At 35.3% G+C, this 27,785-nt stretch overlaps 1 protein-coding gene across 4 annotated transcripts in view; it reads left to right on the top strand.

Annotated features, from left to right (window-relative positions):
* The window catches only part of CCDC178 (coiled-coil domain containing 178), a 395,761-nt gene that overhangs the window by 100,961 nt on the left and 267,015 nt on the right, over positions 1-27,785 (top strand). For all 4 annotated transcript variants that reach the window (XM_070452800.1, XM_070452799.1, XM_070452797.1 and 1 more), the window contains 3 exons: positions 10,793-10,946; positions 20,575-20,670; positions 20,820-20,956. In XM_070452800.1, the coding sequence (XP_070308901.1) occupies positions 10,793-10,946; positions 20,575-20,670; positions 20,820-20,956 (387 nt within the window). The remainder of the gene's footprint in view (positions 1-10,792; positions 10,947-20,574; positions 20,671-20,819; positions 20,957-27,785) is intronic.

Here is a 27,785-nt window from a genome sequence, read left to right as displayed (position 1 = left end):
GCTTTCTATTCTGTTCCATTGATCTATATTTCTGTCTTTGTGCCAGTACCATACTGTCTTGATGACTGTGGCTTTGTAGTAGAGCCTGAAGTCAGGCAGGTTGATTCCTCCAGTTCCATTCTTCTTTCTCAAGATTACTTTGGCTATTCGAGGTTTTTTGTATTTCCATACAAATTGTGAAATTATTTGTTCTAGTTCTGTGAAAAATAGCGTTGGTAGCTTGATAGGGATTGCATTGAATCTATAGATTGCTTTGGGTAGTATAGCCATTTTGACAATATTGATTCTTCCAATCCATGAACACGGTATATTTCTCCATCTGTTTGTGTCCTCTTTGATTTCTTTCATCAGTGTTTTATAGTGTTCTATGTATAGGTCTTTTGTTTCTTTAGGTAGATATACTCCTAAGTATTTTATTCTTTTTGTTGCAATGATGAATGGTATTGTTCCTTAATTTCTCTTTCTGTTTTCTCCTTGTTAGTGTATAGGAATGCAAGGGATTTCTGTGTGTTAATTTTATATCCTGCAACTTTACTGTATTCGTTGATTAGCTGTAGTAATTTTCTGGTAGAGTCTTTAGGGTTTTCTATGTAGAGGATCATGTCATCTGCAAACAGCAAGAGTTTCACTTCTTCTTTTCCTATCTGGATTCCTTTTACTTCTTTTTCTGCCCTGATTGCTGTGGCCAACACTTCAAAACTATGTTGAATAGTAGTGGTTAGAGTGGGCGCCCTTGTCTTGTTCTTGATTTCAGGAGAAATGCTTTCAATTTTTCACCATTGAGGGTAATGTTTGCTGTGGGTTTGTCATATATAGCTTTTATTATGTTGAGGTATGTTCCTTCTATTCCTACTTTCTGGAGAGTTTTAATTATAAATGGGTGTTGAATTTTGTCAAAGGCTTTTTCTGCATCTATTGAGGTAATCATATGGTTTTTATCTTTCAATTTGTTAATGTGGTGTATTACATTGATTGATTTGTGGATATTAAAGAATCCTTGCATTCCTGGGATAAAGCCCACTTGGTCATGGTGTATGATTTTTTTTTAATATGTTGTTGGATTCTGTTTGCTAGAATTTTGTTAAGGATTTTTGCATCTATGTTCATCAGTGATATTGGCCTGTAGTTTTCTTTTTTTGTGGCATCTTTGTCTGGTTTTGGAATTAGGGTGATGGTGGCCTCATAGAATGAGTTTGGAAGTTTACCTTCTTCTGCAATTTTCTGGAATAGTTTGAGTAAGATAGGTGTCAGCTCTTCTCTGAATTTTTGGTAGAATTTGGCTGTGAAGCCACCTGGCCCTGGGCTTTTGTTTGCTGGAAGATTTCTGGCTACAGTTTTGATTTCCGTGCTTGTGATGGGTCTGTTAAGATCTTCTATTTCTTCCTGGTTCAGTTTTGGAAAGTTATACTTTTCTAAGAATTTGTCCATTTCTTCCAAGTTGTCCATTTTATTGGCATAGAGCTGCTGGTAGTAGTCTCTTATGATCCTTTGTATTTCAGTGTTGTCTGTCGTGATCTCTCCATTTTCATTTCTAATTTTGTTAATTTGGTTCTTCTCCCTTTGTTTCTTAATGAGTCTTGCTAACTGTTTGTCAATTTTGTTTATCTTTTCAAAATACCAGCTTTTAGCTTTGTTGATTTTTGCTATGGTCTCTTTAGTTTCTTTTGCATTTATTTCTGCCCTAATTTTTAAGATTTCTTTCCTTCTACTAACCCTGGGGTTCTTCATTTTTTGCTTCTCTGGTTGCTTTAGGTGTAGAGTTAAGTTATTTATTTGACTTTTTTCTTGTTTCTTGAGGTAGGCCTGTAATGCTGTGAACTTTCCCCTTCGCACTGCTTTTACAGAATCTCATAGATTTTGGGTTGTTATGTTTTCATTTTCATTCATTTCTATGCATATTTTGATCTTTTTAAATTTCTTCTATGATTTGTTGGTTATTCAGAAGCTTGTTATTTAACCTCCATATGTTTGAATTTTTAATAGGTTTTTTTTTCCCGCTGTAATTGAGATCTAATCTTACTGCATTGTGGTCAGAGAAGATGACTGGAATGATTCAATATTTTTTAATGTACCAAGGTTAGATTTATGGCCCAGGATATGATCTAATCTGGAGAAGGTTCCATGTGCACTTGAGAAAAGGTGAAATTGATTGTTTTGGGGTGAAATGTTCTATAGATATCAATTAGGTCTAGCTGGTCCGTTGTGTCATTTAAAGTTTGTGTTTCCTTGTTAATTTTCTGTTTGGTTGATCTATCCATAGCTGTGAGTGGGGTATTGAAGTTTTCCACTATTATTGTGCTATTGTTGATTTCCCCTCCCATACTCGTTAGCATTTGCCTTACATATTGTGGGGCTCCTATGTTGGGTGCATATATATTTATTCATTATATATAATTGTTATATGTAATATATATATGTAATATATTATATATATATATAAAATAAAGATATAATTTTTATATCTTCTTCTTTGATTGATCCTTTGATCATTATGTAGTGTCCATCTTTGTCTCTTTTCACAGACTTTATTTGAAAGTCTATTTTATCTGATATGAGTATTGCTACTCCTGCTTTCTTTTGGTCTCCGTTTGTGTGAAATATTTTTTTTCCAGCCCTTCACTTTCAGTCTGTATGTGTCCCTTATTTTGAGGTGGGTCTCTTGTAGACAGCATATATAGGGGTCTTTCTTTTGTATCCATTCAGCCAGTCTTTGTCTTTTGGTTGCGGCAGTCAACCCATTTACATTTAAGGTAATTATTGATAGGTATGGTCCCGTTGCCATTTACTTTGTTGTTTTGGGTTTGCATTTATACCACCTTTCTGTGTTTCCTGTCTAGAGAAGATCCTTTAGCATTTGTTGAAGAGCTGGTTTGGTGGTGCTGAATTCTCTCAGCTTTTGCTTGTCTGTAAAGCTTTTGAATTCTCCTTCATATCTCAATGAGATCCTTGCTAGGTACAGTAATCTGGGTTTTAGGTTATTCTCTTTCATTACTTTAAGTATGTCCTGCCATTCCCTCTGGTCTGAAGAGTTTCTATTGATAGATCAGCTGTTATCCTTATGGGAATCCCTTTGTGTGTTATTTGTTGTTTCTCCCTTGCTGCTTTTAATATTTGTTCTCTATGTTTGATCTTTGTTAATTTGATTAATATGTGTCTTGGGGTGTTTCACCTTGGGTTTATCCTGTTTGGGACTCTCTGGGTTTCTTGGACTTGGGTGGCTATTTCCTTCCCCATTTTAGGGAAGTTTTCAGCTATTATCTCCTCAAGTATTTTCTCATGGCCTTTCTTTTTGTCTTCTTCTTCTGGGACTCCTATGATTCGAATGTTGGGGCATTTCACATTGTCCCAGAGGTCCCTGAGGTTGTCCTCATTTCTTTTGATTCTTTTTTCTTTTTTCCTCTCTGCTTCATTTATTTCCACCATTTTATCTTCTACCTCACTTATCCTATCTTCTGCCTCCGTCATTCTACTGTTGGTTCCCTCCAGAGTGTTTTTGATCTCATTTATTGCATTATTCATTTATAATGACTTTTTTATTTCTTCTAATGCCTTGTTAAACATTTCTTGCATCTTCTCAATCCTTGTCTCCAGGCTACTTATCCATAATTCCATTTTGTTTTCAAGATTTTGGATCATTTTTATTATCATTATGCTAAATTATTTTTCAGGTAGATTCCTTATCTCCTCCTCTTTTGTTTGGTTTGGTGGACTTTTTTCATGTTCCTTTACCTGTTGGGTATTTCTCTGCCTTTTCATCTTGTTTAGATTGGTGTCTTTGGAGTGGCCTTTCTGTATTCTGGTGGTCTGTGGTTCCTTTTTATTGTGGAGGTTTCTCCCAGTGGGTGGGGTTGGACAATTGGCTTGTCAAGGTTTCTTGGTTAGGGAAGCTTGCATTGGTGTTCTGGTGCGTGGAACTGGATTTCTTCTCTCTGGAGTGCAATGGAGTGTCCAGTAATGAGCTTTGAGATGGGTCTATGTGTTAGGTGTGACTTTGGGCAGCCTGTATGTTGACACTCAGGGCTATGTTCCTGCATTGCTGGAGGATTTGTGTGGTACGTCTTGCTCTGGAACTTATTGGCTCTTGGGTGGTGGTTGGTTTTGGTGTAGGTATGGAGGCTTTTGGATGGTCTCTTATTACTTAATGTTCCCTGTAGTCAGGAGTTCTCTGGTGTTCTCAGGTTTTGGGCTAAAGTCTCCTGCCTCTGGATTTCAGTTTTATTCTTCCAATAGTCTCAAGACTTCTCCAACTATACAGCACTGATAATAAAACTTCTAGGTTAATGGTGAAAAGATTCTCCACAGTGAGGGACACCCTGAGAGGTTCACAGAGTTACATGAATAGGAGAGGGAGGAAGGAGATAGAGGTGAGCAGGAGGAGAAAAAGGGGACTCAAGAGGAGAGAGACAGATCTATGCAGTACTCTATTCCCTAAGTGTTCTCCACAGCCCAGAACCCCCACAGAGATTCACAGAATTGGATTGAGAAGAGAAGGGGGAGGGAGGAAATAGAGGTGATGTGGGGGAGAAAAAGGAGAGTCAAAAGGGGGAGAGAGTAATCATCACACTCCTGAGTAAAATGGGTACTGAATATTGGATTCTTAAATGTCCAAAATTGATATCAAATACTGAAAAAAAAAAGATTAAAAATCTAGAGTAGAGGTTAGACTCTTAAAAATACAGTATTAAAAACAAAAACAAAAACACAAAGTTTAACTAATGTATATGATGTTCACTTTAAAAATAGGGTCTTTTTTTTTTGCAAGGTTATAGTGAAATGAAAATGAAATTTAAAGAGTAATAGAGGAATTTAAAAGGAAATAAAAGAAAAAAAAAGAAAAAAATTTTAATTAAAAAAATAGTAAAAATATATGAGAATGAAAATGAAAATTAAGGCGTAATACAGGAGTAATAGAGGACTTTAAAAGAAAATAAAAGAAAATGAAAATTAAGGAGTAATCAAGGAGTAATAGGAAATTTTAAAAGTAAATAAAAGAAAAAAAAGTTAAAAAAGAAAAAAAAATTTTAATTAAAAAAAATAGTAAAAATATATCTAGGAATTTCTCTGGAGCTGTTGCGGGCAGTGTGGGTTTGGTTCAGTTTCAGATAGCTCCTTGTTCCAGCTTACACTTCTCGATATCTATAGGCCCCTTCCAGTGTAGTCAGTGTTAACATCAGGGATTTTAATCTGTTGCACCGGTCACTTCTGAGGCGGTTCCCTTTGTTTATTTGGCTTCTGTTTGTTGGTCTCTTCAGTGTCTAATTTCCGCCCTGATACAAGCAGGCAGAGGTGGTCTCTTGTTCAGGTTCGCTTGTTCAGTCGTGCTGTGGGGAGGGAGGGGCGCCGCAGACAAACGTCACTGGCCTGTGTGGGGAGCACGCGCACTGTTCCCGGCCACGCTGGGTTTGCCCCCTGTCACTAGTGTGTGCTTCCCCATCTACACTGCTCAGGCTCCAGGCTGCATTATAGGGGGCGGGCCCTGAGTTGCGTGCGGTTCCAGTTTTTGGGTACTCCACAAAAACGCAGGCTTGGTTGGGCCTGTGTTTTGTGCCTTCCCCAGCCAAGCAGCTCAGGCAGCCAGGAGCTTGAGGAGCACACTCTCCCTGGGTGCGGTGCGCTTTCTCCCCTCCGTGGGCCCAGCCTCAGTTTCCACGCGCGCCGGTTGGGTGCGCCTTGTGTCTGTTCTGGGGGGCTGGTCTCTAGCCGCGACCCTCCCGGCGGATGTCAACTATCCAGAATCTCAGGAAGTCTTTGGTTAGAAGCTGGAAGCCTGTTTGCAGTTTGGTAGGGGACGCTGTCTCTGGGGCCGCGTTTGCCCCTTCCCCCTCCCCCCTGCCTCCTGCCTCTGGCGGGGGATGGGTCGGTTCTCCGCCAGCTAGCTCTTCTCTGGGATCACTCAGTTCTTCCTTTGTTCTGCTAACTGCCCGCAGTGTGTTCGGTTAGCGCTTTTCACTGGTTAATTTTCTCTCTCTCTCGCTGTCCCACAGCTTAAGTTGCTATCTCACGTTAGCTCCCTATGATTGCCCTCAGGGCATTCGGGCCTGGTCCTTACCCTAAGCAATGCCGCCCACTCCTCTCTCTTCCGCCCCCACTTGCTGGTGGCGGATGCAAGCGTCTGGGGTACTTTTCTGCTGGGAATTGCTTTTAGGCATGTAATCTGTGGGTTTTATTTCTTTTTCCTCCCAGTTAGGTTGCCCTCTGAGATTCAAAAACTTCCCCCAGACCCGCCAGTGAAAGGGTTTCCTGGTGTTTGGAAACTTCCTCTATTACGACTCCCTTCCCGGGACGGGTCGCCATCCCTAGCTCTTTTATTTCTCTTTTTATCTTTTATATTTTGTCCTACCTCCTTTCGAAGACAATGGGCTGCTTTTCTGGGCGCCTGATGTCCTCTGCTAGCAATCAGAAGTTGTTTTGTGGAGTTTGCTCAGCGTTCAAATGTTCTTTTGATGAATTTGTAGGGGAGAAAGTGGTCTCCCAGTCCTATTCCTCCACCATCTTAGCTCCTCCCCATTGGATCCTTTCAAATTACAGTTTCTGCCCTGATTCCCAAAGTGTGTGAGGTTTTGTGTGTGCCATTTAAGAGCGAAATCTGTATTTCTCTAAGTTCTCTTGGACTCCCAAAGGTCAGCCCCCATGGCCTTCCAAGCCAAATGCTCTGGGAGGTTCATCTTCCTGATGCAGGACTCCCAGGCTGAGGAGGTTGATGTGGGGCTCAGACCTGTTATTCTTTTAGGAGAATCTCTGCAATGTAATTATGCTCCAGTTTGTGGGACAGCCTCCCAGGGGTGTGGTAATTGACTCTATCATTAGTATGCTTCTCCTACTCATCTCAGTGTGATTCCTTCTTTATGTCTTTAGTTGTAGAAGATATTTTTTGCTAGGTTGGTCTTTTGCACTGATGGTTGTTCAGCAGATAGTTGTGATTTTGGTGTGTGGAAAGGAGGTAAGCTCAGGGTCTTTCTACTCCATCATCTTGTCCTCTCTTGAAACATATATTACTTAATGAATGCAATCATTTTCATAACTCACCTGATTTGTTATAGTTGAGCTGTCATTCAGTTACATATGTTTTCCAATTTTCTGCTGATCTAGGAAAGCCTTGTGCTGTGCTAAGTCGCTTCAGTCATGTCCAACTCTGTGCGACCCTGTGGACTGCAGCCCACCAGGCTCCTCTGTCCATGGAATTCTCAAGGCAGGAGTACTGGTGTGGGTTGCTATGCCCTTCTCCAGGGGATCTTCCCCACCTAGAGATGTTTTCTGATTTGCCACTAATATAGTAAAGCCTCAGCTGAGACAACTGGGGAGATTTGACTCTACCCTGTTTCTCCAGTCTGTTAGAAATATTCTCAGGATAATAGGAGAGGAGTAAGAGCAAGCAGCCATGAAATTAAAAGACGCTTACTCCTTGGAAGGAAAGTTATGACCAACCTAGAGAGCATATTATAAAGCAGAGACATTACTTTGCCAACAAAGGTCCGTCTGGTCAAGGCTATGGTTTTTCCAGTGGTCATGTATGCATGTGAGAGTTGGATTGTGAAGAAAGCTGAGCACCGAAAAATTGATGCTTTTGAACTATGGTGTTGGAGAAGACTCTTGAGAGTCCCTTGGATTGCACGGAGATCCAACCAGTCCATCCTAAAGGAGATCAGTCCTGGGTGTTCATTGGAAGGACTGATGCTGAAGCTGAAACTCCAGTACTTTGGCCACCTCATGCAAAGAGTTGACTCATTGGAAAAGACCCTGATGCTAGGAGGGATTGGGGGCAGGAGGAGAAGGGGACGACAGAGGATGAGATGGCTGGATGACATCACCGACTCGATGGGCATAAGTTTGAGTAAACTCCGGGAGTTTGTGGTGGACAGGGAGGCCTGGCATGCTGTGATTCATGGGGTCACAAAGAGTCGGACATGACTGAGCAACTGAATGAACTGAAGAGCAAGCAGGGACACTCACACATGAACTTTGTAAGTCTCCGATTGCATCCCTTTTTGGTAACATTCAAATGACTATAGCAAGTCAAATGACTAAGGTCAAAGTCAGTTAGACAAACCTACAAATTTATAGGGCCAAGAAGTGGAGGCAGGAACTTCATTTGAGACTGTAATGCTCTCAATTTTCTGCACTCTTTTTCTTATTTTACTGTATTTCTTATTTTATCTTGAAGCTGTTGATTATGTTTCTATATCTATCTCTTATTTTAATCATTGATCTATTTCTGTCTCTGTACATATACACCATACTTATATTCAACATTTCATTAATCTATTTGGCACAAACAGATGTTAGTGCATATTAATTACAAATGAAACATTCTACATCTTGTAACATTTTCTAAAATTTTTGCTTCTCAATTTTGAACATAAAAATTAGCTGGTGATTTTTATAGATAACATTTAAATAGGGCCCAAAGGCATATTTTTATTAATTTCTTTACTCAATATTATTTATTGCACCATATAACTTACTTGTTAATTTTCTTCTCATTTAAGCATATTTTCTAAAAGTTCTGTTATAAGCATTATGAGTCATAAATGATTTACTAAGTAACATGTTAAAGGTATGTTTAATTTTCCTTCACTATTTTTTTAGTTTTTTGAGAATTAGTAGACATATAGAAACATAATTATGTGTGCTATCAAATACATAGATTGATGATTTTTATCTACATGTATATGTATATACATTCATGTCACCATGCCTCAGGTTAAGATATAAAAAGTTTCTAGCATATAGAATTTTTTTTAAAATTTTCCTTCTCAGTTCATACCATTTCCTGAAAGAGGTAATCACCATTCTGACTTCTATCACCATGGTTAGTTTGGTCTGTTCTTGAATTCCATATAAATGGAAACAGCATATATTCTTTTGTGTCTTGATTGCTCTACTTATAGTAATTCTTTAAAGGTAAAATGATTCTTCCCATTTTATTCTTCTAAATTTATTTATGATTTAGCAAATAAAAGAATAATGAAATCTGAAGTATCAGTGGGGGCAACTTTGGTACTGAAGGATTCTTGAAAGGCTGAGGAATCGATCACATTAGTTAATGCTTTAAGAAATAGAGATGAAGAGATCACTAAGATAATACTTAATTCTTGCATTTCACGGGACAGGGCTATTTCTTACTCAGTCAAAATCTATAGTTTATTATCTGCACTGGGGAAATGGATAATATTGAGAGAAGAAAAATTAACTTCAAAGGAAGAAAATTGAACCACACATATATGTTTTAAATGCTGACTCCCAACCACTCATTTTTGACCTGGAAGAGCAATAGAATTCTGATAGGAAACCTGTACTCTCCAGGTTTGAAAGGGTAAAGAGGAATCTTCTTGCTCATTTGTTTGTTCCTTTAATTTTTATTTCTGTTGTAAAATTATATCTTTCAGTTTAATTTGACTCTACTCCTAAAATTAGAGTTAGTGCCTGAGAGGCTGGGTGAATTCGATAAACACACCATATATTTATTGGTCACTAGCATTTATTTTCTTGTGAATTCTTGTTTATCTTATCTGCTCATTTGTCTATTGGGTAGTTTCTCCATTCCATATTGCATTGTAGAATTTTAGTACAAGCAAATGATTTACTCTTTAATCTCTTATATGGGTTTCAGGTAAATCTACCACTCTATTATTTTGCTTATGGTTTCTTTAAAAAAAAGTTGGGCTTACCTGTATTCCTTGCTAATATTTTCTGCAAATGATATTTTGGTCACTTTCTCACTGTATTTTTTCATGCATTAAACTATAAGACCATACTTTAAAGTGACTTTTATATTTGGAACCCATTTTCTTCCTACCAGATAAAATAAAGGATTATGTAGCTTTACAGATTAGCACTGGTCGTTTTTATGGAAGGTCGCCTAGGAACAAAAATCTCCTCGGCAATTACTCTTCCTTAAGTAAGCCCCTTATTTTCTGCAACTGCAGTTTACTCCTTTGGCTACTGTGACCGTCAGGGAGACAAGACAGTAAACCAGAGGTTTATATATTTTTTAAATTTTTTAAAGATTCTTTTTTTTTGATGTGGACCATTTTTTCCCCAAATTTATTTATTTTTAATTGAAGGAAAATTGTTTCACAATATTGTGTTGGCCTCTGTCACACATCAGCAGGAGTCAACCGAAGGTATCCATGTGTCCCCTCCATCTAAGCCTCCCTCCCACCTCCCACCTCCCACCTCCCACCTCCCACCCCTTCCCACCACTCTTGATGTGGACTATTTTTAAAGTTTTACTGAATTTGATACAACATCATTTCTGTTTTCTGGTTTTGTTCTTTGGCTGTGAGGCATGTAGGATATTAGCTTCCTGACCAGGGATCAAACCTGCACCCTACCGCACTGGAAGGTGAAGTCTTAACCACTGGACTGCCTAGGAAGTCCCAGAGCTTTAATAATGTATGGTCTTTCCACTTTTGCAGCTTCTTCTCTTCTCTTATTTTCTTCTGCTTTTTAAAAATCGCCTTTCATATCCCTGTACTATCCAGGCTCTGAATCAAAGGTGCTATTTAGCTCTCTCACTTCAAATCAAATCAAATGGTGGCTTATTTTAAAAATTCACACATCATTCACTTTTCTTTCGGTTCTTTCCATCAGAAACATAACTTTTTTTTCCTCTCTATTTACTTCTTTATATCTATGTAGTACTTTTCAGGAGCTTCTTTGGGTTGAAAAACTTTTAGGAATAGATAAATTCCATTGATCTACATTGTTAAGTCAGGAGCAAATTCAAATATAATTTAAAATATAGTTTCCCCTTCAATGTGGATAAAGTCAACTGTGTTTTTTCTCTTAGGAAAGAGATAGAAAAACTTAGCAATCTGTTTGATTTCTACTGTACGTCAATACAAGATATTAATATTAATATTGAGGAGAATGAAGAGGCAGTGACTGAAGTATTGAGAGAAACAAAGTCATCAAAAAATGAATTAGCTGCTTTAGAAAAAACGGTAAGTTTTCATAATTAACATTAAAAAAATACTGACATTAGCTTTGTACTATGGCTACTTGAACTTGTAATTTAGAGTATTTATTTCTATATTAATATATATATTAATATTGAACCACCTATGTCACTATGGGGCTTCCTTATTATTTTGTGTGTATCTCTCTTTCTATTCTCTTTTTGTTTCCTCTAATTAACATCTTTATCTCAATACTTAATGTCTACATTAATAAACTTGTATAATGAGTTTTGATTATCTATTATGATGAATCCCCTAATCTTATATTTCCTTTTGAGTTTCGTATTATTCTTTTATTAGAGTTATAATTGGAATCACATTCCTTTATGGATTATATGATGGGAATATGAGATCTTTATGATGGGATCCTTAAACATAAACATGATCTATCTCTCCATTTATTTGGGTAGTTTTACTAAATTGGACCTTAACCAATTTCTTAGAACTTTGTCAAAGGCAAGCTCTGTCTTCAAAATCATCTGTGATCATTCTTAGACAAATTGACCCTTCTGTTTCCACTGAATATTAAGTTGATTTTTAATGTAAATACATTTTTTTAAAATACAGATAGTATTTGCAGTATATATTATTTATATTTCCTTAAGACTGATTGGTTTAATACTATATAGGTAACTTGCATAAATTTTTGGTTTTAGAAAAATGTTTTCTCTGATAGTAGAGTGCAGTCTAAATAGGTTTATTTTGTGAACTGTGATAGTTGTGCTATTTAACTGTTTTATATTTCTGATTTATTTTCTGACTAATGTATCAATTGCTATGAAAGCTATGTTAAAATATATCTCAGTATGATAGTGTATTTCTTTATTATTTCTTAATTATTTTGCCTTATATAGTTTGAAACCATATTTTTAGATGAAACTCACTTTAGAATGTTTAGAGTTGATTTTTTTCTTAAGATGTGTTTTATTTACATGTTTTGGGGCTACTAATTGTTAGAATTTTTGGAACACATATTACATTTACTGGATGTGAAGCATTATCAATATCATTAGATTATTCATGAACAGTTTAAGGGCCATGTGATCTTTTCCTGACATATATTCAATTTTTCATGTTATGTCTATATACTTAATAATTCCTATGTTAAGATAATTTCTTATTAACTTATACAATAAATGTTTGATAATATTCCAAATTTAACACACAGCTCTTTCTGTTTATCAGACATCTCTGATTTGGTACTGTTTTGTTTCTTGTTACTAAAGTATATCTTCTATAAGTTTCTTTAGTGAGTTAGATTTGAAATTCTTAGAATTTTCTTTCCCTGAAAATTTTGTATTTTGTTCTTAATTAGGCAGTGTAGGGAATATGCACCTGAATTAAAATTGGAGTGACTTACACCACTGCATAGGCAATGTAGAGTAATCCAGAAATAAGCAAGCCTAAAAACAATGAAACACACTGGACTGAAGTGTCAGAAGGGATGGGATGGGATAAGGGAGTTGAAAGAAACTGATCTAAAATAGGTAGATTTAGATCCACCCTGTGAGCTCATGGGCTGCAGCACACTAGGTTTCCCTGTCCGTCACACTATCTGCCAAGTTTGCTCAAACTAATGTCCATTGAGTTGGTGATGCCGTCAACCAACCTCATTCTCTGTTGCCCCCTTTTCCTCCTGCTGTCAGTCTTTCCCAGCATCAGGGTCTTTTCCAATGTTGGCTGTTCCCACTAAGTGGCCAAATTATTGGAGCTTTAGCATCAGTCCTTTCAGGGAATTTTCCAGTGAATTCCTAATATTCCAGGGGATGTTCAGGGTTGATTTCCTTTCGGATTGACTTTATTGATCTTCTTGCTGTCCAAGGGATTCTCAAGAGTCTTCTCCAGTACCCTAGTTTGAAAGCATCAATTATTCAGTGCTCAGCCTTCTTTATGGTCCAACTCTCACATCCATGCATGATTACTGCAAAAACCATAGCTTTAACTATATGGATCTTTGTTGACAAAGTGATATCATGGGCTTTTTAATACACTGTCTTGGTTTGTCATAGCTTTTTTTCCAAAGAGCAAGCATCTCTTAATTTCATGGCTGCAGTTACTGTCCACAGTGATTTTGGAGCCAAGAAAATGAAATCTGTCACTGTTTCTACTTCCCCATCTATTTGCCAAGGGACTCTCAAGAGTCTTCCCCACACCATAGTTCTAAAGCATCAGTTCTTCACTGCTCAGCTTTCTTTATAATTCAGCTCTCACATCCATACATGACGCTGAAAAAACCATAGCTTTAACTAGGCTGACCTTTGTCAGCAAAGTAATGTCTCTGCTTTTTAATATATTGTCTAGGTTGGTCATAGCTTTTCTTTCAAGGAGCAAACATCTTTTAATTTCATGGCTGCAGTCACCATCTGCAGTGATTTTGGAGCCCAAGAGAATAAAGTCTGTCACTGTTTCCATTGTTTCCCCATTTGTTTGCCATGAAGTGATGGAACCGGAAGCCATGATCTCAGTTTTTTGAATGCTGAGTTTTAAGCAAAATTTTTCAGTCTCCTTTTCAGCTTCATCAAGAGGCTCTTTAGTTTCTCTTCACTTTCTGCCATAGGGTGGCGACATCTGCATATCTGAGGTTATTGATGTTTCTTCTGGCAGTCTTGATTCCAAACTGAGCTTCAACCAGCCCTGCATTTCACATGATGTATTCTGCATATAAGTTAAATAAGCAGAGTGATAATATACAGCCTTGATGTATTCCTTCCCAATTTTGAACCAGTTCGTTGTTCATATCCAGTTCTAGCTTTACTTCTTGACCTGCATACAGATTTCTGAGGAGGCAGGTGAAGTGTCAATGTTTAACTCTGCTCATCCTCTCAGTCCTACTGCTGTCTGGCTGAATCCTCTCATTTTAAACTTCAACATGAAAGGAGACAAATTCTTGGGACTTGAGGGAAAATCACTTTACCTTGTGAGTCTGGATAACACTTGATGAGGTGGAATGTAGTAGAGTGCAGACGTTGAAATAAAATGTAGCGTTGCCAAATAGTTATGAGCTCAGTTTTCTAATCATGTTGAAATTTATCATTTATAAAAATGTCATTTAATAAAATATTGTCAAAGAGGGGAAATTTATTCACTAAACCTAAAATAACTTTCTTAATTTTTTTGATCATTTCTAAAAATGGCAAGTCTTTTCCTTCATAACATAATATTATTTGGATGAGATATTATGAGTGTACTTACAGGTTAGTAATGTTTTTCAATTATAGAAATAATTTGTGAACTATCATACTTTATAGAGATGATGAGAGCATGTTGAAGTTTAGATATATTTTTTCTGTGTTTTGCTCATTATAAAAAACCTTTGAGCTGTATTTTCAAAGTGGGCATATTAAACACTCAATAAAAAGCAATGTTGTGCATCATTTCCAGGCATTGTTTTTTGGTATGCAATCAGCACTTTTAGTTCAAGAGAAAAATAAAAGATTTGTGCTGCCTAATTGCACACAATGTAACTGATCTTTTAAAATTTCAGGGCATATCATGCTTTCAACTTATTTTATTTTTTTTCATGCTTTCAATTTAGAATCTTTACTTCATTAATGTACACTTTTCTGTATTTGTATTGTCACTTTATCTAGGAAAATAAATTTTTCCCTTCTCATTTCTGTAAACAATAGCTCCTATTAAGTAGAAAACATTTTAAAATTGGTTAAGTACTTTAAAAATGTTGTCAAGATCAAATTCATTTTAAATGTAAAAATAAAGCTGCTGTACTATGATTTTTCCCAATGTTTTCTTTGAAGTCTACTTCTCCCATAGCTTAGGAACATTTTTTAATATCATTATCTGCAATTCTTTGTTTCTTGTAGTATTAAAGAAACAGCCATCTACAGTTCATTTTATCCAATCACTCAATAAAGTAATACAAAATCACTTTCAAAGATACAGAAATCCTTTGTGATTTTCATATTTTTTGAACAATTATAGGTGTATGAAAATTTAATTTCTAATATACTTTACAGATAAAGGTTGTAAATAAGTGAATACTTTTGTATATATGTGATATTTTTATATTTTTGAATGTTGTCTTTTTAGTAGAAATTTAATATTTATTGCCAAATTATTGATCTAGGGTACTGTAAGTATAAATTCAAATGCAAAAAATACCTATCACAATATACCTTTTGATTAATATTTTATCTCAAAATCTTTCAAATTAAATAATTTTGTATTAAAAATAAGCCAGCAATGATTATTGATGCTATTAATTTACTAAATAGGAAACCACTCTAAAAAAGCTAAGTGGGACTTCCCTGATGGTCCAGGTGTATGGACTCTGCTTCCCACTGCAGGGGGACACGGGTTCTGTCTCTAGTAAGGGAAGTAAGATTCCTCATGTCATGTGGTAGGGCCAAAAAATAAAAAGTAATTTTTAAGAAAGAACTTTAAGAAGAAAAGAAGCAGAGTGATTTTTCTCATACAAACAAAGTTGTGTTACAGCGAAACTGCAATGCAATTTTTTCTTATTGTTTTATTATATAGTTTTTATGAGTTATATGGATAAAATGTGGTAATGTATAAAATTACACATGGCTAGTTTTTTAGCCATAAGATTTTTCATCTCTTTTTATTTTGTAGTGTGGAATATGTATAAAATATTAAGAAACATCTATGAATTTGGCTTTCTTTATTTAAGTTTTTATTTTAGAGAAATGGTTCATGTTATCTAAATATTGATTTCAAACATATGCTTGCTATCATTTTAAAGATTTTAAAAGTATACTCAGGTTATAAAATCTATCAGGAATAGATGATTACTTACACAGAATACTTTGTAAGCATCTGTAAAGATGATTTGAAATGGTTTCTCACTTGACCTATTGAAACAACGTATTATATTAAAATTAAACCATTTTAAAATTCCGGGGGTGAACTCTGCTTGGTTATGGTTTATTGTTCTTTTAATTTACTGCTGAGTTTGATTTGTAATTATTTTATTTAGGATTTTACATCCATATTCATAAATCAGTCTGTATTGCAGTGTTCTTAATTTGTGCTGTATTTGACAGATTTTCTTATCAGGATTAGGCTGGCTTTTTAAATGAATTGTGAAGCTTTTCTTCCTTTCTTATTACCTGGAGAATTAATATAGATTTAAGTAAACTTTTTCTTAAAACTTTAATAGGACACATTGGTGAAAAATGATTATTGTTTTTATTTTTTTAGATTGTTTGAATTATTGCATTATTTTTATGGACAGTTGTTTTACTTTGTCATGATTAGTTTTATTAAGATATATATTTCTCCTTGATATCTCTTTATAATTTTTGATGGACCAAGAAATAATCAAAGTGGGTTAAAATTTTCAAATCTAATATAACATGATATAAAATTGCTTTTTTATACTCATCTCTTATTTTTAATTACATGTGTATTTTTCACTTTCTAAATGAGATTCTTCAAATTTTTGAAAATTGAATTAAAAAGTAGAGGTGACTCTTGGATTAGCAATTCTACAGTCTTCCAGCTTCTGAAATATTAATGTATGTTTCTGTAGTTATAATTTTCTTTTTATTTCTTTAGGTTTATTCTCTTTATTTTTGCTTTCCACCTCCCTGTTTTGAATGCTTCATGTTTTTGTTTTTAAATCTTACCCTAAGATATATTGCATTTCTTCTTGTACTTTGCAGGAAAAGCCCTTGAAAGGATTTTCTGTGTTCATTGTTTCTATTTCTCTCCTTACATTCCCACTTTAGATGATCCCCAGTCAGGCTTTCACCATTACACTACACTGTAATTGCTACTAATGGATCCTATTTTCTTCTTTACGATCCTCATAAAATCTGGTGGAATTCATTACACAAACTATTATCTTAAATTATTTTATACACTTTTTAAATGGCACAAATACTTAATGTTTATCCCTTAAAGTTTAGAATACACTCATGTGAGGAGCAGAAATTACTGATCTATGATCTAACTATTTAAATGTAGTCACTGTTAATACTTTGTTTTATATAGACAGACCTTATGATATTTTGAAAGGATATTATCATATGCATAGAATAATTGATGACATTTCTCCCTATATAAAAACTTTCTGCAAAATCATATTTTAAAATACAACTTAAATGATTGAGAGTTTCTTAGACTCTTATTATTGCACATTTAAGATGTTTTCAGTTTTTAGGTATTGTAAACAAAGCTGTGATAAATGTCTCTAAAACTTTTAAATATTAATACAAGTCCTTATTTTAACAAAAATATTTTAATGGAAAAATAATAAAAGCTGAATTGTGCCAGTGTTAATTCAAGTAAAAACCATATGCCTTATATCTCTGATAAGGCTTACATACTTTACCTTCATTTTCATATTTTTTTCCAAAATTCTGAAAACTTTTCACTTTTCCCTTTTTACAGCTCACTTTTTAATGAAAATATTTCCATTAATTGAATTAATTGTTCTTATCTTCAGTTAATGTACATGTAGCACTTGTCTCTGGAAACTTTATTCTCTTGGCTTTTGGAACACACACTATTCTTGTTTCTTCTCACTTTTCTGGAAGCTTGTTCTCAGCTTCCTTCACCCATTTCTCTTTATGTCCCCAAATTCCAAACATCTGAGATTCCAAGGGCTTAGTCTTTTATTATAAGCTTTGTATATCTAACTGCCAACTCAATCTCCCTTTAGATGTCTAGTGGGTATCTCGGGCTTTACTTTTTGAAAATTAAACTTGATATCCAGTTTCTTCATAACCTGCAGTTCGAGTTTATTGCTGTTCAGTCCTTGCAGTTTTTCAGACCAAGTCCCTCAAAATACATGTTAAAATTACATATTCATTTATGTTGAGAATTACTTGTCCAAAGATGCATATATTCAGTTTTCATAGATCATTACAATTTTTTTCCAAAGTAGTTATACATTTTCTACTCAGACCACCATGTATGAGAATTCCAGCCTCAGATTAGCATCATCATCTAATATTATCTTTTATTTATATTTAACTATAAGACTTTTGTTGAGTTTATCCTGTTGTGGCTTCAAATTTGCATTTCTCTGATGACTCATGAGGTTGAGAATTTTTAAAGCAATTTAGGTATAATGTTGTTTTAGTCTCTCATAGTGTTGGACTCAGATTTCTCCTCCACATTATGGTTGTGACCTTCACTTTACACCTTTTAGATACTCAATTATCTTATCTTTAAAACTAGATGTGTGTTAATTTAATATCTTAATACCCTACAGGAGAGATTAGGGATTAAGGTCTTGATTAAAGGGGAAGTACTTCATTCAGTTGTCAAAATTATTCACTGAGTTAGTTCAGACCACCAAATACACATGCCTGCTCTCAGATCTGTAAATGGATGATCAACCATTTTTCTCTAATATGGGCTTTTCTAAAATCTCCATTTTCCTTGTGAATTCAGTTAGAACTTCATGTCTTCCTGGGTGAAAAATTCATGGCTTAGGAGAAAATTTTCTGGGAAGACATTTTGTACTGGGAGAGGTCTGTATCAAAAAGATAGAGACATCCTTGCAAATGGAGTCACACAAAAAACTAACAGATAGGTCAGATAATGACAACTCTTTGGGAATGAGGATTTGAAAGCATTCCAGATCAGTGGAATTTGGTGGCTTCCCAACTGATGTATTTCTCCCTAATAGATTAATATGATATTCAAGATTAATATGAGCCTATAATAGGCTCAGACTCAGTGGTAAAGAATCCCACCTGCCAAGCAGGAAATGCAGAAGACCAGAAATCGATCCCTGGGTCGGGACGATCCCCTGGAGAAGGAAATGGCAAGCCATTCCAGTATTCTTGTCTGGAAAATTCCATGAACAGAGGAACCTGGTGGGTACAGTCCATGCGGTTGGGAAGAATTGAAAGAAACTGAGCACGGAAGGCTATTATGAACCTGGAGGGAAGGATTAGGACAAGTTCAAACGCACAAAGCGCTCACCTCTTACTCAGATTAAACTATTTATCTTTTAGGTGCTCCCCATTTGCTGCAAGCCTTCATTCAATTTCCAAAGTTCTGAAAAATCTAATTTTGACCTTTTTTTGAGCCAGATTTCTCATTACCTTTATGGAGAAGAGCTTTCAGATGTTTTTAATCTACCACATCCACCGATATCCTTCATGAGGACTAACTATATCTCAGATTTTTCTCAGTCTCAACTTTTCCTTCAGTGTTTTTATGTTGTCTTTTGCCACACAAGTTTTGTAAAATATGCCATTGGATACATCACAAATCTTGGTTTGTTTGGCGAGATAACATTCTCTTTCAGTTCAAGATTATGCACATAGAATCATGTTGTTTAATAATTTGGACTGTTTTTGTGTTTGTATTTGGGTTTCTGTCATTCTGAAATTTGTGTTTGTTATGAAGTCAGTTGAATGGGAAATAGAAATATCACTTTTTTTTTTTTTAAACAGAAGTTCTATATTATTCTAACCCATTAATTAAAGTAAATAACTTCTTTCTCACTGAATTCAAATACTTAAAAAAATGAATTCAGATTGTGAGGCTCTAGGTTTTCCTTCTTTCTTTATTGCAATGCCCAAAATAAATACTCCTTTAATATAGTGGTATTATAAGATGTTTTAATATCTGGTAGCACATTTCAAATATTATTCTTATTTTTCATATACCTCTTATTTAGCTTCACATACATTTCTTCCATATGAATTTCATTTCATGAAGTTTAAAAGGAAATACTCCTCTTTATTTTGTCTATATTAATTTTGGGATAACTGACAGTATATTAAACGTTTCTATGAAATATTTTTTCTTGACATGATGTAGTGACTAAACAACAACAACAAGCTTTTAAATAAGAATTTTTGTTTGCTGTATTACAGGTCCTCCCTTTTGTGTTGAATTTATTTCCAAATATTATATTTTTGACAAAAGTTTTTAAATATTGTCATAATGCTTTTAACAGATTACTACCTTTGTATGTAAACACTTATTAATTCTCTTATGCTATCTTCCCCAAATTTATTTATTGTGGTCTTAAATAGAATAGTTTATCTTACTAGGTATTCAATCATACCATCTAAAATTGAAGACATATATTCATATTCAGTATTATACTAGTAACATTTGGTTTCTTCATCTACTTGGATTAGCTAAATTTCATAAAACATGATTAATAACAGTGGTGATAAAAGATAATGTGGCCTCATTTTTGAGTTCAGTGGGCATGGGTTCAGCATTTATGATTTATTTTGATATTACGTGTTGGTTCTTTTTATTTGGGTATGTTTTCCTTTTGCTAGGTGAAAAATTATGGAAACTAGTGATTTTGTCAAATGGCTTTTTTGTGGAATGTTGGCCATATTCATGTTATTTTCTTCTTTAATTTGTTGATAGCAGTATTTGCAATTTAAATTTTCTAATTTTTATCAATTCTTAAAAGTAAAATACATTCTATTTTATCAAGATTATTCATTTGAATACTGTTAGACTTGCTAATTGTATTTGGAATCTTGCATCAGTTTTCATAATGAAAACAGCCTGCATTGTTATTTTATAATATTTTAATCAATATTTAAGTTACTGTAGTTGCATAATTTGAAAGATAATTTATTTCTTACTTTACAAAAGAATGGAAAGCACCACAATTTATTTTGTGTATGGATTTTTTCTTTAGCTGGATGATTTGAAAAGGCTTTATGATCAACTACACTGGAAGAAAAAGATTTATGAAAGTGAATATTTGGAAGTACTTAATAATTTTTATGCCACAGTAAGTTGATGTTTCCATATTTCCCAACAGAGCTTCATTCTGTTTTCCCAACTATCAACTCATGCAACTAAAAGTAATTTCATTATTACACAATTTTTTTCTTTTTGAGTTACATAAACATGTATAAATGATTCTTTTTTTTTTTTAAGAAATCAACATGGGATATTGAACTTTCTAATATTGCAAAGGATTTTTCTGATATTTCAATAGCATATTCTCAATTGGTGGAAGAAAATAAAAGACTCAATATTGATATTGACACTGTACTAGGTTATATCAATGACAGGTAATACTGCCAATATGCTTTTCATTCTTATTATGTAACATATCTAATATGTTAAATGTGATAAATGACTACATTTTGTGTTCGTTCATTTGTAGATGGTATGATGGCGTTTCTGTTTATGATTAGCTCACATTTTATCTTTATCCCAAGTGTTGCTCTTTAACCATTCTGAATTCCTTTAGAAAAATTAACGTAGTGAAAAAATGATCTTATAAGAAGTTTTACACTCATTCATATCACTTCCTTTTAACATATTCTCTTATACTCAAAAATACTTTAAAATATGTCTAATCAAACTCATAATCTCCTTCAGTCAATACTCATTTCTTCCCTGAAACTGCTAAACTAGATTTCTTGTCTCATAAATGCATGAATTTTCTTGATTCCTCTTTTTATTTCAACCCCGATAGACAACATGTTCAGAGAACACAATGGCACCCCACTCCAGTACTCTTGCCTGGAAAATCCCGTGGACGGAGGAGCCTGGTGGGCTGCAGTCCATGGGGTCGCTGGGAGTCGGACATGACTGAGCGACTTCACTTTCACTTTTCACTTGCATGCATTGGAGAAGGAAATGGCAACCCACTCCAGTGTTGTTGCCTGGAGAATCCCAGGGACGGGGGGAGCCTGGTGGGCTGCCGTCTATGGCATCGCACAGAGTAGGACACGATTAAAGCGACTTAGCAGCAGCAGCAGCAGTCGACATGTTAACAGGAAATGTTCCACATACTAAATAAAATTTTAATCTATCTGCTTCACTCTACACCAGAACTCTGGTACAAACTGAACTTATGGTGTTTTCCAAAACTGGTTTTGAGCAGCATTGTTGGTATAGTGAGCATAGCTCCCTTCCAATGCTGGTTTTCCTGCAGTAACTATATTCCCTTTCTAATGCATTATCTTCATTATGGTTAGTGCATTCTCTTTTCCTTTTAATTTTTAAACATAAATATGATCCATTTCCCTCCATACTTACACTAATTTTAGCAGGGTGAGGGGACAAAGGTCCCAACTTAATGTATCCCACAAGGTCCCTCAATAGGCAGGTATGCCTGGTTCTGCAGTCTCCTGTAACACAAGGTTCAGCCTTATTACTTGGTTCAAATATAGTGTCCTTACTTCAGCTACTACTCCTTGTTACTTTTTTTCTCCAGCCTCTAAGGTGTTTTCATGCTAATGTCTTTTCAATAAGTGTTTTTCCTTTAACTTCTACTTAGTAGATTGCTGTCTGTACTGAAGATTACAGCTGAGGAGTCAGTTCTGGGAAGCTTTCATTGATTGTCCGGTTAAATCCAGTCCCTCTAGTATGTGTGTAGATGGCATATTTTCTCTTCTCCTTCATATCATTTGTCAGATTTGCAGGTTTTTTGTATGTAAATATTTGATTGATGTCCGTCTTCCTTAACAAATGGGAAGATCCATGAGGGAAGACATAAGCCATGGCCATATTTTCCTCATCACTGAATCTTCATCATCAAGCATAATTCCTGACCCATACTATGATATCCATTATTAATTATTGAAAGGAGGGGAAACAGAAAGAATAGAGAGAGGTGATGATGATACTGGGCAGTTGTATACGAAGCTTGATACAATTTCTTTGTGCTTATTTTATCTTTGGATGATAGAATGAAACTGTAAAATTCATCTGCATGTTAAACATACTATTTTAAAGAAAGCAAAAAGGACATTGTTTTCTAAAGGATAACCTAAAATTGTAGCTGTATACTTTATTAAGAAAGAGAACCAGGGGAGAAGATAAGTCTGAAGAGTTGGTAAGCTAATGACAAGACAGCTCTGGAGGGAAGGAAAAGAGTGTGAGAGTTAAACTTCTTTAGATTATCCAGCAGTAATGAGCATCCACCAAGTCTTAGGGTTGCGTGCTTGCTGAATCGTTTGTTGTGTCCGACTGTGTGACCCTATGGACTGTATGCTGCCAGGCTCCTCTGCCCATGGGGTTCTCCAAGCAAGAATACTGGAGTGGGTTGCCAGGCCCTTCTCTAGGGGGTCTTCCTGACTCAGGGATCAAACCCACATCTCTTATGTCTCCTGCATTGGCAGGTGTGTTCTCTACCACTAGCGCCACCTGGGAAGCCCAGTGGTATACAAGTATAAAGGTCTATTTCTCATTCATACTGAAGCTGAGCTGTGTCTGCTTGTGTGTGCTTCATCTTATTTCTGCTTCTCAGATCCAGGTGAAGGATCAGATCCTTCTAGGGCATGTTGCTTTGGTAGCACAAGTGCATTAGTGAGATCACTCAGTGGCTCTATAGCTTCCATAAAAGATGAAAAATTTTACTTCTGTTCACACTCCATTGACCAAAACAAGTCATATGGCCAAGTCCAGTGTTAACCAGGCAGGAAGTCTAACCTTAAAAAGAGAGATAATGAACAATTGAGAACACTAGTACAGGAGTGGGAATGTAGCCGTGGTTATAGAGAAGAAGTTCCATGGTATACATTATGCTTCTTCATGTAATACCTTAAGATGTCACTTACTAATTTCTTTCCTCAAATTTGGATCTGAAACTTAAAATTAAATCAGTGATTTTAGCAGCAGATTGAGAAGAAGCAATGTTAAAGTGATGAAATGTTTGCAGAATAAAAGAGAAATTGAAAGATGTGCAGATAAGATCATATCTGCCATGTATCTAAGTAATGTTCCAAAAGAAAAGAAAACAAAGGACCGAGGCAAAATGTGATCACATAAATCAGCGGTTCATATGTCACAGCAGTTCTTAGGATAATCTTATTTTTGCAAGTCTCTTACTAAGATAGATAGGTGCAAAAATAATTACTCATTTCCAAATTTCATTTGCTTTACTTCCAAGTCTTCTAAGTCACTTTATGATTCTCTGTTTTTTGCAGATATTTAAAGCTTATCTTTTGCTTCTTAAACATGATATGAATAATTATTTTATAATCTATCCCCAGTAATGTAAATATGTGTAATTTTGTTATTTGCTTCTGTATCTTATTCTTCTAGCTGATGCTTTTGCTGTCTCTTACCCTTGTGTTCTTGGCTGCCTTTAATGTGTGTTGTCCATTTTCTTTTGGAAACCATAGGTGGGAAATCTTTGAGTCCTAGGAAAAAGTTGTTAATCATTTGCATCTTTATATTTTTGAGAGTGGTTCTGCTTTTCAGTTTGTTTCCTTGGATATGCCCAAGATGGTTTTTTTTTAATTTCCCAACTATGATACTAAAAACTCCATTTTATCAAATTTCCAGGGCATTCAGAGCAAAAGTATCTTGTATGATCTTTTTGGCAGCTTGATTGTAATGCATATTTAGTGTAGAAAAGAAAATGTAAAATGTACAAAAACAGATTGAAAACCTAAAATCATGTCAGTAGAAGTAATCACTATTAATATATTGCTATTTCTTTCTTGATGAAACTGTGTATTCTGATTTTATTTCCATCATGGAATAGTTGTACTTTTGCCATATTGTTATACAGATTTCAAATACATCATTTAAATATCTATACAAAAGTCTATTATATGGGTGAACCTTAATTTTTGTGAGAATTACTCTAATATTTATGTTTCTATTTTTATGACTTATTTTAAATATATATGATTTTTTGTTTAGAAATATTTCTTAGCATCGTTGCTGTTTACAAATGTTAAATAGATTTATAGAAGATTGGCTCTAATACTTGAAAGTTCCTAACACCTCTCTAAAACTGCTTTACAGACTCTACCACTTATTGAAGCTGAGCAGAACATGAACTTGTTCTACTATGCACCTATGCTAACATGAAGATATTAACTAAATAATTAATTAGGTATATGATCTATTGTTCCTATATAGCCCATTTTTAAAATGGAAATATTAAAAGAGAGATGCAATTTTCAACAAACTTTGTTCAGTACTCTGTGTATAACAAATATCTGCAAGATCTTTTGGTGATGATGATGGTATATGATTACTTACCTTGGAGTAGCAGTGCATAATTTAATAATTTTGTCTTTCAAATAAGCCAGCATCCATTTACAATGAACCCTTTGTATTTGGGACTTTTGATGTGAGCAAATAGTTTTACTTGATTGCTTATTCACATGATAGATAGGCTTCAGCAGCCTAAGTCAAGGAAATGAACTTGTTTAAGATGACTTGAAGTTGATTCGTTTGGATTTAGTTTGCTGAAGTTAACTGTGTGGTATGAATTTCTATATAGCCATTTTCTTACATTTAAGCTCTGTAAAATATTCTAAATACCTACTTCTAATGCTCTACCATACCTCAAGCAAGAAAATGCCACTGTAACTGCAGTGATCCAAAGATGAGATTGATCATTAAGGGAAATGAGCAAAAAGGCTATTGAACACTATAAAGACAAACTGATATATTTTATGAAATATGTTTATCAAGAGTTAACAGGATGGTGATTTATTTGTCGAGATAGCAGTTAGAATATGATTGAAGTTGTTGAATAGCCTGGAATACTTAGAATGAATTCCCAGGGTACTGTGTTTTTCATACTTGTGTAGCTGTATCTTCAGTTCAGTTCAGTCGCTCAGTCGTGTCTGACTTTTTGCAACCCCATGAATTGCAGCATGCCAGGCCTCCCTGTCCATCACCAACTCCCGGAGTTTACTCAAACTTATGCCCATCGAGTTGGTGATGCCATACAGCCATCTCATCCTCTGTCATCCCCTTCTCCTCCTGCCCCCAATCCCTCCCAGCATCAAGGTCTTTTCCAGTGAGTCAGCTCTTCGCATGAGGTGGCCAAAGTACTGAAGTTTCAGCTTCAGCATCAGTCCTTCCAATGAACACCCAGGACTGATCTCCTTTAGGATGGACTGATTGGATTTCCTTGCAGTCCAAGGGACTCTCAAGAGTCTTCTCCAACACCACAGTTCAAAGGCATCAATTTTTAGGCGCTCAGCTTTCTTCACAGTCCAACTCTCACATCCGTACATGACCATTGGAAAAACCATAGCCTTGACTAGATGGACCTTTGTTGGCAAAGTAATGTCTCTGCTTTTTAATATGCTCTCTAGGTTGGTCATAACTTTCCTTCCAAGGAGTCAGAGTCTTTTAGTTTCATATCTGCAATCACCATCTGCAGTGATTTTGGAGCCCCCCAAAAATAAAGTCTGTCACTGTTTCCACTGTCTCCCCATCTATTTCCCATGAAGTTATGGGACCAGATGTCATGATCTTAGTTTTCTGAATGTTGAGCTTTAAGCCAACTTTTTCACTCTCCTCTTTCACTTTCATCAAGAGGCTTTTTAGTTCCTCTTCACTTTCTGCCATAAGGGTGGTGTCATCTGCATATCTGAGGTTATTGATATTTCTCCCAGCAATCTTGATTCCAGCTTATGCTTCTTCCAGCCCAGCGTTTCTCATGATGTACTCTGCATAGAAGTTAAATAAGCAGGGTGACAATATACAGCCTTGATGTACTCCTTTTCCTATTTGGAACCAGTCTGTTGTTCCATGTCCAGTTCTAACTGTTGCTTCCTGACCTGCATACAGCTATATCTTATCAGCCTATTAATCTGAGTTACTTCTTAGGAGTATAGATATAGAATATGATTTTTTCTAGCATTTAGCAGCAAACTTTTGAATGAAAATGCTTAAGCTATTTTATTTTATTTTTTAAGTTTTAGTTTTAAGTTTTAGATAGAGAAAATGGTATATGCCTTATTCAAAATTAACTACTCAGAGATGCATTACTACTTTAGACTTTAAGGGATTGAAATCTTGCAGGTAAATAGCCCTTCCTGTTTCTGTTTGCTCGCTCTTCAGAAGCAATCAAAATCTGAATTTGGTCTCTGTTAAAGTACATACTAGAACTTGGATTCTCAGTTCTTAGACCTCCAGATTCCTAACCATCTTGTCTTCTACCTCACACAAACCATCTTGTCATTTCCAGCACTGGAGTTACCCGCTGATCTTGATTTTAAGAATCTCCTCCCTGACAACCAGAACCTCTCTCTTTAGTGTACTTCCTCTCGTTCTACTGTTGCTGCAGCAATTATATAACCCTTTATGATGATTAGTCTCTCATCCCTAATGTATTTGTATATCCCCTTCTTGTTTTCCTTCCTTTTTTATACAACCTACTTGTAATCAAAATAAGCATTCATTTAAAATCGCTTCCAAAACTTTGTTTCTATGACCTGAAAGTATATCTTTGGACTAAACCAGGATCCTAACAGTTGATTGTGGCTAACAAAACACAACTATACTAATTACTGTCATCATGGGTGGATACTGGTTTGGTGGACCCTAAAAGGTTATAGAGGAGAAAGAAATGGCAACTCACTCCAGTAATCTTGCTTGGAAAATCCCATATATGGAGTAGCCTAGTAGGCTACAGTCCATGGGGTCGCAAAGAGTCTGAGACGACTGAGCGACTTCACTTTCACTTTCAAAGGTTATAGAAGGAGAAGCCTCATTATGAAAGAAGGAGCATAAAATTATAATACAAAATGCTCACAGTCATTTTAATGTCACTTGACAGAAGATAAATTATATTAGAAAAGGAAAAATAGAGAAAACAGTGTTAATAAATTGTGGTTAAAATATCTCATTTTTGCAAACTTAACAAAAACATATGACCATGTAAAAATACCATGAGGGGCACTCAAAGGACTTTTTAAGGGCTAGGATCAGTTAGAGGCCCTCATATTTAAGCTTCATTAACATTGGAATACATTTGCCCTTGAGTAGAACTTAAATTCCATGGCTATAAGTCTCAAGCAATATTTAACATGCCAAGAAATTTCTAGACACTTCAGTTTTTCTGACAACTGTTTCATATCCTCTCTCTCTCCTCAATCCTAATATGCACATCACCCTCATTTTAAGCTAATG

Source organism: Odocoileus virginianus, chromosome 22 (genome assembly GCF_023699985.2).
Source record: "Odocoileus virginianus isolate 20LAN1187 ecotype Illinois chromosome 22, Ovbor_1.2, whole genome shotgun sequence".
NCBI lineage: Eukaryota > Metazoa > Chordata > Mammalia > Artiodactyla > Cervidae > Odocoileus > Odocoileus virginianus.
The sequence above is the reverse complement of the archived record's forward strand: the minus strand, read 5'-3'. Positions and strand labels throughout refer to the sequence as shown.